The sequence below is a fragment of the Loxodonta africana genome, chromosome 2 (genome assembly GCF_030014295.1).
Source record: "Loxodonta africana isolate mLoxAfr1 chromosome 2, mLoxAfr1.hap2, whole genome shotgun sequence".
Taxonomy (NCBI): Eukaryota; Metazoa; Chordata; class Mammalia; order Proboscidea; family Elephantidae; genus Loxodonta; species Loxodonta africana.
The window spans coordinates 96,826,008-96,844,316 of NC_087343.1; the positions used below are offsets into that span (position 1 = coordinate 96,826,008).

Below are 18,309 nucleotides of genomic sequence, written 5' to 3' on the forward strand. Positions count from 1 at the left end.
TAACCACTGTGATACCTTTAAAAAGAACTAATTACTAAGTAGTGGTTCACTTAAAGAACTGTTCATCAGACCACTGAACAAGCAGGTAGAAGCCAGAAAAAGAAAAAAGCTTTAAAAAACAAAGAATTTTCTTACAGTCTTACTAATCCTTAATGTGGCCAGTAGACTCTATAATCTATCTCAATGTATCCGCTGTAGAAATACATCCTTTAATGAATAGATGAATCCTGTAATTTTCTGGGTGTGGGGTAAGAAACTAATGCAAATGGCATCCGTTAATTCAAAACAACCATAACCATGTCTGCCCAGACTTTGGAATCTGCCCTGAAAATAATCAGTTTTCTTCATTTAAAATATGAAATTTTTAAGTGAACCAAATGTAATGATTCAGTTCTGTTACTTTTACATTTGCTAATACCTGTATGCATATGCATATATACATACCTATGTGTATATATATATTTACTAATATAAATGGAGTCTCAAAGTGAATTCAGATCAGGGTTTCAATGCAATTAAAGTCCAAATTATCACACAGTTAACTGTGTGCTTATGTTAACGCTAGGCAGAGTAATTTGCATTTACTACAAGCTGGATGTATATTAGTACTTTTTAAAAGTTAAAATACAATCTATTAGATGCTTAGGAAATTTTTCTTTAAAAATTGACACTTAAGAGATTAAAATCTGTACTTTATATATATATAACATGTATACATAGAATTATTAAAATTCAAATTAATTTAATTTAATTAACTAAAAAATATACAATTTAAATATATAGAAATAGGAAAACTGCCTGAAGGTATCATAAGGTTATGTTATTTTTTTCCTTCAAAAAGCTACTCTGCAAAACAGGATTTTTAACCAACAAATACACAGTATACCTCATTACTTTAAAAAATGAGTTACTTATTCTGGAAACCATACCCTTTCACCATAATTTCAAAGTACTGCTGGCAAAAAGCAATCACTGACTAGCCGTAATTTCATCAATTTGACATAAACAATGTTCATCAAAGGATACCTCGTCCTTTCTACCCTAAAATAATCTGTATTTTCTTCCCTAAAACTTCATTTTTCAGCAGGCTTAATAAATACAATGTAAACCGACCAAGTTAACACTGAGTATAGGTTAGAAAGTTCACGCTCCTCTTTTCAAGATGCTCAAGGCACATTAAAATAATTTAAAAAATTTTAAACTAAAAGATTTACTCAAAGAATCAATTTGCTACAACTTCCTTATTAACACTTTTTGGTAACAGTCTAAGGTCTTCTTAAATATGCAAGGGCTTTAATGTTTGACTTCTTTGTCTTGTCTTTGTAATGATGCTGTGCTCCTTAAAGTACATAAAACGCTGTTTTATTTACATATATATATATATATATTCACCATACATATCAAGACTGGAGTTTGAGATAAAAAATGACCGATCTGAAAGCAGAAACATTAAAATTTAGGAAATAATGCCCAGAAAATGAGGTGGTATTATATAAATAAAGTACACACTTTATTATAGACAAAACAGGCAATCCAAATTCCATGAATCTCACTTCTATTGCATCATTTTGGTTACATTTTAAGAACATAAAACTTTAAAGAAAAAAACAAGGGAACCAATATGAGATGCTTTCTATTCAGTCAGACTGTATGATCCATAGATCTGTCTTGAAGCAGCACTACCAAGCCCTTTTGGCCCATCCACACACCTTCCGTCTCTGTTCCCCAATCTGATTCTGTAGTTCAGGGAAAAGAGTGTAATTCAGGCATTTTCTCTTTGAAAAACAGAGGTTAAGGAATCCATAAATAAAGCACTTTGCTACTGCTAATGCAGAAGGCCTTGTTTTTGCTTAATGAGCCATTTTCTTCAACAGACCTCAGAGGCAGACAATAAAGTTCTGTTTTGACCCCATTAACTTGTGTTTGATAGGGAAGTGGAGATAAATTTATACAGCCCATATAAAAAAAAAAAAAAAGCAGTAGTGAAGAAATCAAATGACATACTGCACTGGACAAATCTGTTATAAAATCTCTTTAAGTTAAAAAGGAAAGATATCACTTTGAAAACTGAGGTGTGCCTGACCCAAGCCATGGTTATTTTCAGTCACCTCATTGGCATTCAAAAACTGGACAGTAAGACTGAAGAAGTGATGCCTTTGAATTAGGGTATTGGCAAAGGGTACTGAATATACCATGGACTGCCAGAAGTATGAACAAGTCTTGTCTTAGGAGAAGTAAAACCAGACTGCTCATTAGAAGCAAGGATAATGAGATTTCAACCTCATGTACTTTGGACATGTTATCAGGAGGGACCAGTCCCTGGTGAAGGACATCATGCTTGGTAAAGCAGTCAGTCAGCAAAAAAGAGGAAGACTCTCAAGGAGATGAACTGACACAGTGGCTGAACTCAAACATAGCAATAATTGTGAGGATGGTGCAGGACTGGGCAGTGCTTCGTTCTGTTGCACAGAGTTATTATGAGTCAAAACCAGCTCGACAGCACCTAACAAAATGTAATGAATCTGAGTGGACCATTTGAAGTAATGCTCAATTTTAATTCTAAAAATTATACCAGTTTACATAAAATTTTAAGGCATTAAATGTCTTTAAGGCATGTTACTCCATGTAACAGCAATGATTTATCACAGTACGTAAGGAATTATTTCCTAAATAATGCTAATTTGTACATGTATAATACTTTTCATCAAAGAACTGCGGAAGTGCAGAGTTTAAAGGGCCTGCCTAGGGAAACAAAGAAAACCTTTAGGGACAAAGATCACTTTTAGGTCTTGACCTATTCCAGTGTTCTAGTGACCTAATGGCAAATTCCCAACCATAACACATTATTTTGGAGGCTTAAAAATATTCAATCTGTTTCTTACCCTCTATTACAGAAATTACACATTACTTTCCCATTCATTTCTTCATATACTATGTGTTAAATGTGTTTTTAAAAGTTTCAAAATGGAGTATTAAGTATGTGCCATCATAAGTAATTCTGGAACCAGCTTTTTTTTTTTGCAACTAAATGTTTTGATGGCTCACAGTAGTATATATTCTTCAGTTGCAGACATCTGATGTTATCATTCACATTATAATAAACTTAACAATAATTTTAAACCAAAAAATAGAACTTAAGCATAACTAGTCTTGAATAAATGATACATTTCTGAATTTAGAACTTCCTAAACACATATATAAATTCACTTCCTCTTCAAGCAGTGATGTAACAGAAACAGACTGCTTGCTCTCAACATGAACTAGCAAGCTTAAGGATTTTATACACACTCCGCTTATAAATGGCTCGGAAAAAAAGTTATCTTCAATCTCCCTAAATACTTCGTTGTAAGTGGTTATCGAGTATAATTGATTCATCACATTCCAGATGCACACACGTGAGTGCTACAAAGTGACTGTGAACTCATTGCTATGTTTTGTGTTGAGCAGCAGGTGACTGTGAATCTTGTCTGTATAGTTTATGATCATCTTGTTGGCCAAAGTGTATTCCTTTCGTTGGGGCAATTCCATTTTCCATTTCTCTCTGTTGTGATGGAGGTGTGATTCCTGAATGCAAATGTGAAGAATCCACTGTTGAATGGTGACTAACATCCACCTTAGCTAAAATTTCATAATATAGCAAATAAAATACTGGCGTTATTATACCTACTATCAACATTATCACTACTGCTGTCCACCATCCGATACCCCAGTCTGCTCCATAATAGGGATCCTTACGTTGAGTGTTTTTATTATCAGGATCAAAACGTATCTGCTGTGCTGTTAAGGCAGATACCACCTCATTAAGGTTCTCTCTTTTGGTGTCTGTACACTTTACTATTTGCTCTATGTCTCGGTCCACTTCTTTTAAAAAGCTACCAGCGGACTCACTGGAAGAAAGAGAATCATTAGCAGGCACAAGTTCCTGTTGTTCTGGAGCACACGGGACAGATGAGGGACGTGAAGCCTGTCTTGCTTTTGGAGGATAAAGGGTTTCAGTCAATGAACTAAACTTTTTTACTGGAATTTTGATAGACCTAAGGGCAAAAAAGTCTTGATCGCTGATGAGATTATTAACCCTCTTGATATCTGCTACCTGTTAAAAAAAAAAAAAAAAACATTCATCTGAATTCTAAATCAAAAGAGGTAGCAACAGTCATTCATCGGTTACTTCTGGAGGAAAAAAAAAGTTGGTCTTAACCATTAAGTTACCATACCCAGGGAGATTTATTTTGTAAGTAACAGTTCTACACCATTTTTCATCTACCAGTCTTAGGGAATCATCAATTACTTTTTAATACCATCTATATTATTAGGAAACCCTGGTGGTGTAGCGGCTAAGTGCTATGGCTGCTAACCAAATGGTCGGCAGTTCAAGTCCGCCAGGCACTCCTCGGAAACCCTATGGGGCGTTGTGTAGGGTTGCTATGAGTTGAAAACGACTCAACAGCACTTTTTAACACTAATGCTGGCTATCTAGCTAGATTCTAGGATCCTTTGTGTCACAGACTGAATTATATCCCCCGAAAAATGTGTGCATCAATTTTGCTGGCCCATGATTCCCTTTATTGTGTGGTTAGCCTCCATTTTGTGATTGTAATTTTATGTTAAAGAGGATTAGGGTGGGATTGTACCACCACCCTCACCCAGGTCACATACCTGATCCAATGTAAAGGAAGTTTCCCTGGGGTGCGGCCTGCATCACCTTTTATCTTACAAAAGATAAAAGGAAAGGGAATCAAGCAGAGTTGGGAACCTCATACCACCAAGAAAGCAATGCCAGGAGCAGAGTACACCCTTTGGACCTGAGGTTCCTGCACTGAGATGCTCCCAGACCAAGGGAAGACTAATGACAAGGACTTTCCTCTAGAGCCGACAGAGAGAGAAAGCCTTCCCCAGTAGCTGGCACCCTGAATTCGGACGTCTAGCCTACTGACTGTGACAGAATAAACTTCTCTTTGTTAAAGCCATCCACTTGTGGCATTTCTGTTACAGCAGCACTAGATGACTAAGACACTTTGCTATTTCCCTTAATTATGCACCATCCACAAATGCCACACCTCTACTGCTTGGAAACAATTGTGGAGGAAGGATTACAAATACTTATGTTCTTTCAGTTTGCCAAGTGGAGCATAGGTGTAGGGCAACTACCAAACTAAACTACCATTACTGTATCAAAACTAAGATACTATCAACTTTAAGATGTACCATTTTTTTACGTTATCTCTAAGGGGGAAAAAAACTCCACCAAATATTGAAGATCCCATCATTCCATTTTCAGAGATATTAAAAATGTGGGAAAACATATACCTTAGAATTGATAAAATATAGTAATTTAACCTCTTCAGTTGGTCTTCTGAAGCTGTTTTTTCCTAACTTCTCAGTATAAATGTATTTTTCAACTACCCCCAAGATTAATCATTTTTATAAGCTTTCCTTATAAATTGTCTTCAACCTATCTGTATATCCTATCCATCTGCCACTGTGAAAAGGGGGTTGGGGGAGTTCTTCTCAGATTACTAATTGGTATGCCAGGCTCTCCCATCACCTTTAAAATTACTAATCTCATTCATTTCCATCAATGTTTTAATCTACGCCCTGATCATTTGTCACCTGATTAATATCAGAGAGGTAAAGTGGGTCTAGTATGTTTAGTTAACTCTGTGGATGATGAAGCCATTCACTGAGATATGGGACGTCGTAGAGAGCGAGAAGATGAGCGCGGCTTTTAGAAAAACTGGGTTTGAGGTGCTTATGGGATATGCGAGTGGAGATGTCCCTAGGCAGTTGTAGATATATGTCTGAAACTCAGAAGAACGTTCTAACTAGAGATAAAAATTCGTGGATCATCAGTAAAAATGGCAATTAAAGTCATCACAGTAGACAGATTCACTAGAAAAAGACTGAGGAGAAAAAGATGACATAGGAAAGATGCCTGAGGAATAGCAACATTTAAGGGGTATGTTAAGTAAGAGAAATACACTAAAGAGATTAAGAAAGAGTAGCTAAACCAAACCCGCTGCCATCGAGCTGATTCCGACTCATAGGGACCCTAAAGGGCAGAGGAGAACTGGCCCATAGAGTTTCCAAGGACTGCCTGGCAGATTCGAACTGCTGACCTTTTTGGTTAGCAGCCGTAGCACTTAACTACTACGCCACCAGGGTTTCCACAAAAGAGTAGCTAGGGAGGCAATATATGATGATGATGGTTAAGAACATGGACTATCTGGCTCTGAATCATTGCTCTGACACTTTCTAGCTGCGCGATTTGGGGGAAATTGTTTAACCTCTCTGCAATTCAGTTTCTACATTTGTAAAATGGCAGTAAGGATACTACCTACCTTACAAGGGTAACATGAAGACTAATGAATTAAAATGTATGTAAAGCAGTCAGAATAGTGGTAGACTGTGTTATATAAATGCTGGCTGTTATTAAATATTAGTAGTCGGAAAATCAGAAACCTGCAGAATCAAATGCTGAGGAGTGATCAAATCCAATAAAGACTGAAAAAGATTACACTGGAAAAAATCAATTTCCTTGGAGTGTATGTGTGTAGGTGGAGTGGGAAGGAGTAACACAAAATAACTAGGAGGCAAGATGGCTAAGATAAAGTGATGTGCCATTTTTCTACCTAGTCTTTTTTCTTAAATGAAAATTTACTGACAAACTCAAAGCCTGACTCCATTCTCTTTAAATGTTCTTTTGCTTGGTATTGTATATTCTGACCAGTAACTACTCAATACTTTCTGAACTAGTTTTCCAAGGTTTATTATCTACCTAGGTTATCTCTCTGAATGTCCCTATGTTTCCTCTGTTATGCTAACTTCACTGGTTTCTTTTAGAATTCTGTACTGTTTTTATTCCATTACTGTTTTGTGATTGGTATATTTTTAATAATTAAGACTGAATATTTTTAAGTGGAATACAGCACTAGCTTTTGTATTTTAAAATAGTGATAAATCTTTTTGTAAGATTAATCTTTTTTGCTAGTTGAGTGGCTGGCAAAAGGAACACTGTTTATCTTAACTCCATTACTGTTACATGATCTTTTCCACTACTTTGGCCGCCACCGTATTTCCTTTAATGTTAGGCTAATCTCCTTCATCAATCCTCATTCCAAATAAGGAACCAGCTGATACATCCTGTGATTTCCCCCAAGTACATTTCCTATCAGCTTATTCTGTACTCTTATCACAAATATTTTAGCCTAAGTCCTTATCATCTTCATCTACATTATTTCAATAGCCTCTTTACTGTATCTCCCCCAATTCACCACCAGGTTTCTCCACCATTCTGCATCACTATTGTTATAAACCTTACAACAATGCTCTCTTACTGCATGGATCAAACTTTTCCCCAGGTAGACAGTGACATAGAATAAAAAATGGATTTAAAATTAGAAATACGCCTTTCCTTTGACTCAGCAATGTCACCTTTATAAATCCATCCCACAGAAATAAAGGTACTGCCATCTAAAGACACAGACATGGTGATATTTGTTGTACAATGCGAAACACTGAGAAAATCCTGACTACCTATAAGCAGGGGAATGGTTTAAGCTATCTAGCTACGAGGGATGTCCATGATATAGTAAGAAATGAAAAAGGCAATTTGCAGAGTAATACGCATAGCATAAACCAATTTTTAAAACATAAAAATTATCAACTCTCCCCTCTCAATATTGTGTGTGTGTAAGTGCATTAAAAAAGCTGTGGAAAGAAGTACACAAACTATTAAGATGAGTTATCTCAGGAAATTGGGACGGGGAACGTTTTCTCCTTACGTATTTCTACATTCTGTTACAACCTAATTAAGGAGAAAAAGGTAACAAAACATATTTAGGTGTTTTTCAACACTGAACAAACACTAGTGGGTTTAGAAATAAACAGAAATTCAAGTATTCATTTAAAATTTTAAAAAGTTAACATCCACCAACATGATACAGGTTTCTATAACAAGAAGAAAAAAAGTAAAAAAAAAAAGCGGGGGGGAAGAAAGGAAGAGACAGATAAAAAGACACGGAATTTATTTCAATTTGGTCTAATGAACAAATAATTTATTTTGCCTGCATTATGCAAAATTAAAACTTACCGTACAACAGTATTGAAGGGCTATTGCATTTAAAGTATCTCCTTCCTGTATATCTTTCGTTAATACTATAATGTCATCAAGTCTATCTCTCGATGTACTCCTTCGGACTTTTTCTCTTCCTCTGGATCGAAGCTCATACACTTCAGCATCCTCCTCCAACACATCGCTATCTGTACAGTTTCCATATGCATGTACTTGTCCACTCGACTGGACCCCTGGAAGAGGAAAACTACGACTCTGATGCCTTCCTGCCATAATGTCAAAATCTGCAACAACAAAAAGCACAGGAAACTTTAGAATGTAACTAATACTGATTTACATGCATCTTTTATTTTTTAAATATAATTATTTCATTTCTGTTGTTGAGAACATACAAAGAACATATACCAATTCAACCATTTCTACATGTACAATTTGGTGACATTGGTTATATTCTTCAAGTTGTACAACCATTTTAACCCTCCTTTTCCAAGTTGTTCCTCCCTCATTAACATAAACTCACTGCCCCCTAAGGTTCCTATGTAATCTTTTGAGTTGCTGTTGTCAATTTGATCCCATACAGATAGATCTTAACAGAGCACAGTGTTCAAGGCAGACATTCTTTACTAGTTAAGCTAAACTACTGTTTAGTTTTAAGAAGAATTCAGGGAATATTTTGGTTTAAGGTTTAAAGACTATCCAACAGAATACTACTCAGCCAGTAAGAGGAATGAAATCTTGATATATGCTACAATATGGTTGGAGCTTGACCTTATCCTGAGTGAAATAAGCCAACCACGAAAGGACAAATATTATACAGCCTCACTTACATAAAAATACAAGAAGAGACAAATGTATAGAGACCAAAGGTTCTTAGTGGGTACCAGGAGGGGAAAAAGAAGGCTTACTTCTTACGGAGTACTAAGTTTTGGATTATGGTAATGAAAAAATCACACTGATTAAGGGTAGAGTTGCACAGCCAATTAATATAATTGCTGTCAATAAGCTATAAACCTGTAAGTAGTTGAATTGGCAAAAATTGTGTGATAGCTATACTGACATCGACCAAAAAAAACAAAACAAGAGTAGCTGCTAAGGCTGCTTACGTATAACCAAACACCTCATAGGATCTGACTCCTTCATTTGGAGGTTTAGAGTCACAGCTTCATGGGACATCCCAATTAACTGGCCTAATAACTTGTTCAGCGCTTCTGTTCTACCTCCTATTTGTTGCATAATGCCTGGAATCCTAAAAGCTTGCAAGTGGCCATTCAAGGTACAATTGGTCTCTATTTGCCTGGAGCAACAGAGGAAGGAGAGTTAGATATAGGAGAAGGAAATGGAATGTGTGGCTAATTGCCTCTATGAACAACTGCCTTCTTTGCCAAGAGACCAGAACTGGATGGTGCCCAGCTACCGTTACTGAACGTTTTGATCAAAGATTCTATAGAACAATCCTGATCAAAAAGGGGAAAATGTAGAACAGAATTTCAAATTCTCATGGACTCCACACTTTCTGGAGTGATGGAGGCTGGATGAACCTCTGAAACCACTGCCCTGAGATAGTGTTTAAAACCTTAAACTAAAAAATATTTCCTGATTTACATGCATCTTAGATTCAGGTTTCAGTTTTTTTTAAACCTGAGGTTCAATTCAGGAATGGCAATGGTTGAAGAACGTGATGAATGTATTTAATATTACTGAGCTATATATGTGAAGATTCTTGAAATGATAAATGTTTTATAACATATATTTAACACAGTAAAAAAATTAAAGTTCAAGTTTTATAACTGTTAAAGTACAGTGAACATTTTTAGCTTGGAGACAATGACCACATGTGGTGTTAATTGCATTTTAATGAGGGCAAATTTCTTTTTGGGGGGAGTAGGTAAAAAAAAAAAAATCACATTCCCTTATTCTGAGCATGTGAAAGAAATTAAGTTTTCAGCCTTAAGAAGGAATGAAGTTCTGATACATGCTATAACACGAATGAATCTGGACAATAATACGCCGGACAAAAAAAGGACAAATATTGTATGGTTCCACTTACATGAAATATCTAGAATAGGAAAATTCACAGAGACACAAAGGAGACTGCAGGTTACCAGGAGTTGGGGGAGAGAGGAGTGGGGAGTTATTACTTAATGGGAACAGAGTTTCTGTTTTGAGTAATGAAAAAGTTCTGCAACTAGATAGTAGTGATAGCTACACAACATTGTGAATATAATTCGATGCCACTGAACTGTACAGTTAAAAATGGTCAAAATGGCAAATTTTATGTTATATATTTCCCACAGTAAAAAATTAGGGAATGAATTTTGTATTATATTTTTAAAACTTGTGACCATACATACAATTTATAGCTCTAATTGGATCAAAGTATGTTTTATACATACACAGAATACTTTCGCAAATCCAAAACTGCATTTTAAGTTCATGTGGGATTGAAATATGTTTTGCACTACCTACTTAACCTCCCTGGATTGTTGTAACTTCTATATTTATTTATAGTACAATATGCTTCTAAAGTCCCTGGGGCACAAACACTTGCACTCAACTACTAACCTAAAGGCTGGCGGTTTGAAGCCACTCAGTGTTCTGCTTCTGTAAAGATTACAGCCAAGAAAACTCTATGGAGCAGTTCTACTCTGCAACAAATGGGGTTGCCATGAGTCAAAATCAACTTGATAGGAAAAGGTTTGTTTTGGTATATGCCTTCTATGCTTTTTACTAAGACAGGCCATTATTTTGCTCTCCCCTGGGAATTCTTCTTCCCTGGGAACCCTGATGGTGTAGTGGTTAAGCAGCTGGCTACTAACCAAAAGGCTGACAGTTCAAATCCACCAGGTGCTCCTTGGTAACCCTATGGGGCAATTATATTCTGTCCTATAGGGTCACTACGAGTCGGAATCAACTTGACGTCAGTAGGTTTGGTTTTGGTTTTGGGAGCTTTTCACCCACCTTAAGTTAGAGTCCTCATTAAACTCATTTATGGTTCATATAGACTAAACAGATTTTAGGTCCTTTTGTTCATTTATACTTCAGAAAAGCCTTTTTAAGACTCAGAGCTGACTTAAGTTAAAAACATGCATCAGTAAATACTTTTTATTCACCTGAATACTAACTCTCAAGTCACCTTCATCAAGTTGATCTATTCCCATTAAAAATAAATAAAAACAAGAACATAAACCAATTCCACAGTCTTAACTTTATATTAATCGTTCACATAAAAGATAAAACCTACTGCCGTTGAGTCCATTCCAATTCATAGTGACCCTATAGCAGACTGCTTTTTGTTGTTGCGAATGGAGGTAGACAGGTATTAAGTGGCATTACAGAGAGAAAATACTTAGGACTTAGGAATGTGGATCAGATATCAAGAGAGGGAAGAAGTTCAGTAACATGCCAAGATTTCCGATTTGTGTAACTGAATCGGTGGTGCCATTCTCTGAGATATGGAACAGTGGAAGAAGGGCTTGGTGGATGAGGAACTATGATTATAAACTCCTCTAAGACAGCAAAAAGGAATGTCACACAGACAAATGGGATATATAGTCAAATTCAGAGGAAAGGTCTAGGTTAGAGTATAATTTCATGATTCATCTGTACATAGGAGAAAACTGAAGCTGTGGGTGTGGATGAAATTACTAAGTGGGAAAGTACAGATTAGGAGGGTTTAAGGCTGACCTTTGAGGAATTCTAAAATTTATTATCTGGGTGGAGAAAAATCAACCTGCAAAGAAGATGGAAAAGCAGCATTCAGAAGAGGAGAAAACCAAGAAAATGCCACGTCAAAGCAAAATAATGTCTCGAAGAAAGACTCAGTTCAATTCTGAATACTATTATATTTGTTATTTGCTATTGCCGAGTCACCATGACTCATGAGGACCCCATATCCAGAGGGTTTTCATTGGCTGATTTTTCAGAAGTAGATCACCAGGCCTTCCTTTCTAGCCTGTCTTAGTCTTGGGAAGCTCCACTGAAACCTGTTCAGCATCATAAAAAAATAGCAACACACAAATCTCCTCTAAAAGATGGGTGATGGCTGCACATGGGGTGCACTGCCCAGGAACTGAGCCCAGATCTGCCCAGGAGGCAAAATGCTAGGGAGAGGTTAAGGAAGACAAGTGGAAAAAATTAAAAAATCAGAAGGGACCAACTCCAATTTGTAAAATGGATGGCACATACTTGTAAAAATTTTTGAGCTATTTCATATAACTGAATCCAACAACTGAAAAAGTTTCTGACATTGCTCTATGATAGCGCTGCACTGCTTTAAAAACATAAAGGGTCCTATTCAGGTAACACAGGTAACTAATAGCTACATATTAACTAGATTAACTATTTCAACTGTTCCCCCAGTTAATAGAAAAACTAGGATTCCTAACTTGACAGGCATCAAATTAAGGAAGCCATCCATATTTTACATCTCAAAAACAGTTTTGAAGTCATGATCACACCAGATCCTTCAAGGATTCTCCAACAAGTGACAATTTAAAGACGCTTTAATTCTCCAAAAGGTTGAGAGTAACTCAACTTCACCTAAATGGCTAACAGTTTATTTCCACTTAACCAAGTCTTTTTATTCTTTAAGTGTCTTTAATCTGATGAATATCTGTGAACATCTGTAGGCAAAATTTTATACATATGTACATTTTGCTATGTGGTTTAAAATCTGGAAAGGTGTGCATCAAGGTTTTATCAATATTCAATCTGTATGCTGAACAAATAATCTGAGAAACTGGACTATAAGGAGAATTTGACATCAAGATTGGTTGAAGACTATTAACAACCTGTGATATGCAGAAGATACAACCTTGCTTGCTGAAAGTGAACACTTGAAGCACTTACTGATAAAGATCAAAGACCACAGCCTTTAGTATGGATTACACCTCAACATAAAGAAACCCTGGCGGTGTAGTGGTTAAGTGCTACAGCTGCTAACCAAAGGGTCGGCAGTTCAAATCCGCCAGGTGCTCCTTGGAAGCTCTGTGGGGCAGTTCTGCTCTGTCCCATAGGGTCGCTATGAGTCGGGATGACTTGACGGCAGTGGGTTTGGTTTTTTTTTTTTTTTTTGGCCCAATAAGCAACATCACGATACTCCAAACCCGAAACCCACTGCGGTCGAGTCAATTCCGACTCATAGCGACTCTGTAAGACAGAGTAGAACCAAGGAGCTCCTGGTGGATTCAAACTGCTAGACCTTTTGATTAGCAGCCACTACGGCACATCATGATAAACAGAGAATATATTAGAGTTGTCAAGGATTTCATTTTACTTGGATCCACAATCAATGCCCATGGAAGCAGCAGTCAAGAAATCAAGGGACTTATTGCAACAGGCAAATCTGCTGCAAAAGACCTCTTTAAAATGTTAGAAAGCAAAGATGTCACTTAAAGGATTAAGCTGCACCTAACCCAAGACATGATATTTTCAGTCACCTCATATGCGTGTGAAAAATGGCCAGTGAGGAAGACTGAAGAAAAGTTAATGCATGTGAATTATGGTGTTGGCGAAGGATACTGAATATACCATGGACTGCCAGAAGAATGAAAAATCTGTCTTGAAAGTACAGCCAGAATGCTCCTCAGAAGCAAGGATGGTGAGACTTCATCTCAGGTCCTTTGGACTTGTTACCAAGAGGAATTGGTTCCTAGGGAAGGACATCATGCTTGGTAAAGTAGACGGTCAGTGAAAAAGAGGAAGACCCTCAATGAGATGGACTGACACACTGGCTGCAACAACCGGATGCAACACAGCCACAATTGTGAGACTGGGCAGTGTTTTCTCTTGTACACAGACAGGATCGCTATGAGTCGGAAGCAACTCTATGAGTCGGAAGCAACTCTACAGCACGGAACATTTTTCTAGGGAGAATATTTATTACTTTTACAATTTCAAAAGTGGTCCATGATCATAAAAGGTTAAGAACCACTAATATACAGCAAATTACATGTGGCTAACAGCAAATTACACATGGCTATACTGACCCTTAGAAACCCTGGTGGCATAGTGGTTAAGTGCTACAGCTGCTAACCAAAGGGTCAGGAGTTCAAATCTGCCAGGCGCTCCTTGGAAACTCTATGGGGCAGTTCTACTCTGTCCTATAGGGTCGCTGTGGGTCGGAGTCGACTTGACGGCACTGGGTTTGGTCTGGTTTTTTATACTGACCCAGTTATGCTACCCTTTAGACATTTCTCCCTGATAATTTGTTCTTTGAAACCCAAGCTAGGTTAATATAGCTAAATGAAATTCACTGAGGAATGCCCCATAACCACTTTAAACATTTATATCGATCTCTCCATAGCATATTACTAAATAATATTTAAAGGCTAGAACTTCACCTGTCTCATTACCTCTCTACTCTTCTATGCAAAAAATCTAGGCAGCAGAATACCAAAAACTGGGTATTCTGTTTCTCAGTAATCAAGAACTGGTTGTGTCCTTAACCTAAGTGAAAAGCTGGAATCTGGCCCAGAAAGATAATTAAGATTAGCAAGTACACAGTAATAAAGTTATCTAGCTCAACTCTCTTCACCTCTCAATTCTCTTAAGGCAGGAAAACCAAAAACGAAGGAAAAAAAAAAACCAAACCCACTGCCGTCGAGTCGATTCCAGCTCACAAACGACCCTGCAGAACAGAGCAGAACTGCCCCATAGAGTTTCCAAGGAGCGCCTTGGTGGATCTGAACTGCTGACCTTTTGGTTAGCTGCTATAGCACCTAACCACTACGCCACCAGGGTTCCCTAAGGCAGGAAACAGACACGAAATTCTCTTTGGAAAAGCGCATGTTACAGAGATTGCAAGCGCACGCAAAAAAGTGATCACCGATGGATACAGTGTTAAAAGCATTCATGAACTCAATAACTGAAAACGGCTTCCCAAACACCCTGTACTGTACAATATCTACTGTCGAGTGTTTCGCGCCGACCTTCGTTAAGCAAGGAGCAATAAAAGGGCCACAAAGCAAAAGCTAGTTCAGTACTGAGAACCACAGGCACCGTATTCGCCAAGGCCAATTTTTAAAAAGTTATCTTTCCTCCCACTCCATTCCACGCCTGCTCTTTTCTTCCCTTGTTAACCGATGCGGGGATTAGATCTCAGATTTTGTATCACACCAGCACACTTGGACGCTGTGGGCGAGAGCTACACTCAACGCTCAGCGCAAACACAAGTTGTGGGAGAAATGCGCTGCTCCGGCAGTCGGGCAGGTGGGAGTTCCTTCTCTGGGTCTGTTTCCTCGACAGTATAATGAAAGGTGTTGGAGGGGCTGGCCTCGCAGGTCTCCCCGGCCCCCAGGGAGTCCCTTCACGCGGGACTGCCTCCAGACCCGCTCGTCTCCGTCCCCTGTTCCTCCCTCCACATCCACCGCACCTGCGGCCAAGGTCTCCGTGCCTCTTTGCCTCTTCCGCCGACATGGACGGCGCGCCCCTCCACCTCCCGCTGGCTTCTTTACCTGTCCCGTTAGCAGGGGGGACGCAGCGAGGAGACGCCTGCCAGGCCCACCGCCGCCGTCCCGGGTAAATTCATGGCCGAGCCTCCGTTGCCAGTAGTCGACAACCGCATCCAACGTCTCCTCCTTCCGGGCCGTGCGCCTCCGCCACGTCCGCAAACCTGTCCTGCGTCATCGCGTCAAGTGGGAAGCGGGAAAGGGTGGGGGAGGAGGCGGAGGGCGGGGGCGCGAGGGCGAGCCAGTACCCGGGACTCTGAACCGGAGCCCACTCCCGGCACGCAAGCGCAAGGATGCCGCCGAGGCTCGGGGGCGGGTCCTAGCTCAAGCCCCGCCCCTCCTCCTGCCCGTCGGACCCCGCCCCCTGCCCCTTTGGTAGAATAGTACCGCGGGCCCGGTCCGCGTTCCGGCGTTTCGTCCTCGAGTGACCTGCTGGGGCCGCCTTTGTCCAGCGTCCACAAAGCGCTGCAGTCTGTCTGGAAAACCCTGAGGAGGGGGCGGTGCTGAGGATTTGTCGGGGAGCTGTTTATTTTTTTCTTGCTCTGCGTCTCGAGGTTTTTTTAGGGTAGGGATGGACGCCTCAAAAGCAGTGTTGACATCCCTGTTTTAAAATATATATTATGCCATGCTTATTATATTTTTTCATGCTGAGGCCTCCAAATGGCTGCAGAAGAAGGCAAAATACTGCAGAGAAACCTTTGTCGGGGATGGGGGGGGCGCGTTTGTTTTAGGCCTTTTATTTATAGGTGAGGAAAGTGAGCCACCTAGAGTCAGGCCTGGAGAAGTGTCTGCTCCTAGAGCCCTGGTTCTCAAGCTTCCTATTTTTAATGAGACAAAACACGAAAATAACAAACCCACTGCCATGGAGTTGATTCCGACTCCTAGCGACCCTATAGAACAGAGTAGAAATGTCTCAAAGGGTTTCCAAGGCTGTAAATCTTTACGGGAGCAGCCACATCTTTCTCCCAGGGAGCGACTGGTGGGCTCCAACCTCCAAACTTTTGGTTAGCAGCAAAGCGTTTTAACCACTGTGCCACCAGGGCTCACTTAATGAGACAGGCTGTCCATAAATTGTACCTTAAAATTATTTTGGTTTGAAAATTATCTGAAAGTAGACCATTTGGCTAACAGGCTGAGCTCTTCACCACTGCGCGAGCAGGGCTCCTTGATAGTCACTGGTGGGAGCCAGAAGATACTAGTTTGCTAAAATACAAACTTGTGACTTTTTGTATGTTTTTTTCTCACTGAATGTACTAAATTTGATAAGAGCGTGATAATGTATTTGAATTTATGTAAATGAGTGTAAAGCGTTTTAATGATGTGTCTGATGCCTCCCAGTGTTTGTGTTAACGGACTTGCACTTTGACGACCATGCTATGTCTTAGGACGATATCCACTTCAGGCCCAAACAGCCAGGGTGCAGGGTGGGGATCATGTCTTTTCAGAACATCTGACTATTTATGAATCGTGAAGCCTTTGAAGCTTTATTTTAAATTTTTTTCAACGGGTATGTTTTTCGTTTTCTGGGAAGTGCCTCAACAAAGGTTAGAATTTCTGCGTTGCAATATTTTTCTTTTATTTGAGGGGATAGGCGCTGAGCTCTACAATGCTACAAAGAGAACTGCAGGGGAAGAAGACTTGGAAAAAAAAAAGAGTTTGTTCAAGCTGTTCTGTGTGCTGTTGCCCTTGTGACACCACTGTCTGTAACCATTTATCACTGAGACATTTTCTCATCAGTAGACAAAGGGTATATTCCCTACATGATGTTTAGGGCTTCAGCTGCTCACCCTTCATGAATATTAATGTGAATACAACCTTCTTTCAGCATATAGGTTTTCTTATTTTAATGTCAATAGGCAGCGGAATCCGTATGAGAGCCAGAGCGATAGAATTTCAAGCACTTCTGCAGGATTGCTACCTGTTTCCTTTGTATAAGTACTTTCTTGAGGATATCTGCATGCTATTTATTATTTGAGTTTCACAAAAGCAAATTTATTGAAATTTTTCCAAAAGGGCAATAACAGAATTATATGGAGTTATTAGAATACACAAAGGAAGCAGTTAGCTGTGAATTTTGGCCAAGTTCCAAAAAGCTGGCCAGTAGGAGCAAGCACTTTGTCTATGAGAAAAAGGCTGTCCTTGGTGCTCAGCAAAGCCAAAAGAATTTTCAATTTTTTGAGATTGATCTGATGCACTTTCCACTAAAAGACTGTAGAGAAAGAATATGTAGATTGTAGGCATTGTGTTTTCTGTCATTAACTTATAGGTTATAAGATTTGTTCAAGAATCAAAATTGTGTTATAGTAAGAGTGTAAATTGCTGAAATCTATTAGGAGTGTTACTTGGCAATATCTATAAAAATTTAAAATGTAATTGACTAAACTATTGCATTGTTAAGTAATTATCTTAGATTCACATACATATATTTAACAGATATGTTCAGAAATTTTTATTAGTACTAAAATCTGCAAACATTGTAAATGTTCGTAACAGACTGGATAGATAATTTGTGGTCCATTTAAGCAATGTAATATTAGACATCTGCTAAAAAAATGAAGTTTATCTGTATTCGTTGATTTATTTATTTATCTAACAAAATTGTATTGAAGGAAAAATGTATGGGAGGTCCTTTTTCTAGTTATTGAGGATACAGTGGCTAAAATGACAGTCCCAAATCCTTACCCTCTTAGAGCTTATATATTCTTGTGGAGGAAGATAGATAAAAATGAAATAAATAAGTAAAACGTTAGTATATTAAAAAAAAAAGATGGTGATAAATAAATGGAGGAA

The 18,309-nt window shown here is 38.6% G+C and overlaps 1 protein-coding gene across 2 annotated transcripts; it reads right to left on the reverse strand.

The window, feature by feature from the left end:
- Window positions 1-1,488: 1,488 nt before the first annotated feature.
- LYSMD3 (LysM domain containing 3) lies at window positions 1,489-15,722 on the reverse strand. Of its 2 annotated transcripts, none has more exons than XM_064273960.1 (3): window positions 15,526-15,722; window positions 8,090-8,355; window positions 1,489-4,093 (listed from the first exon to the last, which is right to left on the reverse strand). In XM_064273960.1, exons 2-3 carry the CDS (start codon window positions 8,342-8,344, stop codon window positions 3,428-3,430), a joined length of 921 nt encoding a protein of 306 aa, XP_064130030.1. In that variant the 5' UTR covers window positions 8,345-8,355; window positions 15,526-15,722; the 3' UTR covers window positions 1,489-3,427. The 2 variants fall into 2 exon arrangements, with proteins under 2 accessions (XP_064130030.1, XP_003405028.1); XM_003404980.4 differs by having other exon boundaries at window positions 15,444-15,677.
- Between the last annotated feature and the right edge of the window lie 2,587 nt (window positions 15,723-18,309).

Bases quoted from the DNA above. Each gene is read 5' to 3' on its own strand.
- LYSMD3 (XM_064273960.1), bottom strand. From the start codon at position 8,344: ATGGCAGGAAGGCATCAGAGTCGTAGTTTTCCTCTTCCAGGGGTCCAG. The intron at 4,094-8,089 runs GTAAGTTTTAAT...TTTTTTTAACAG, and splicing joins CCCTTCAATACTGTTGTACG to GTAGCAGATATCAAGAGGGT.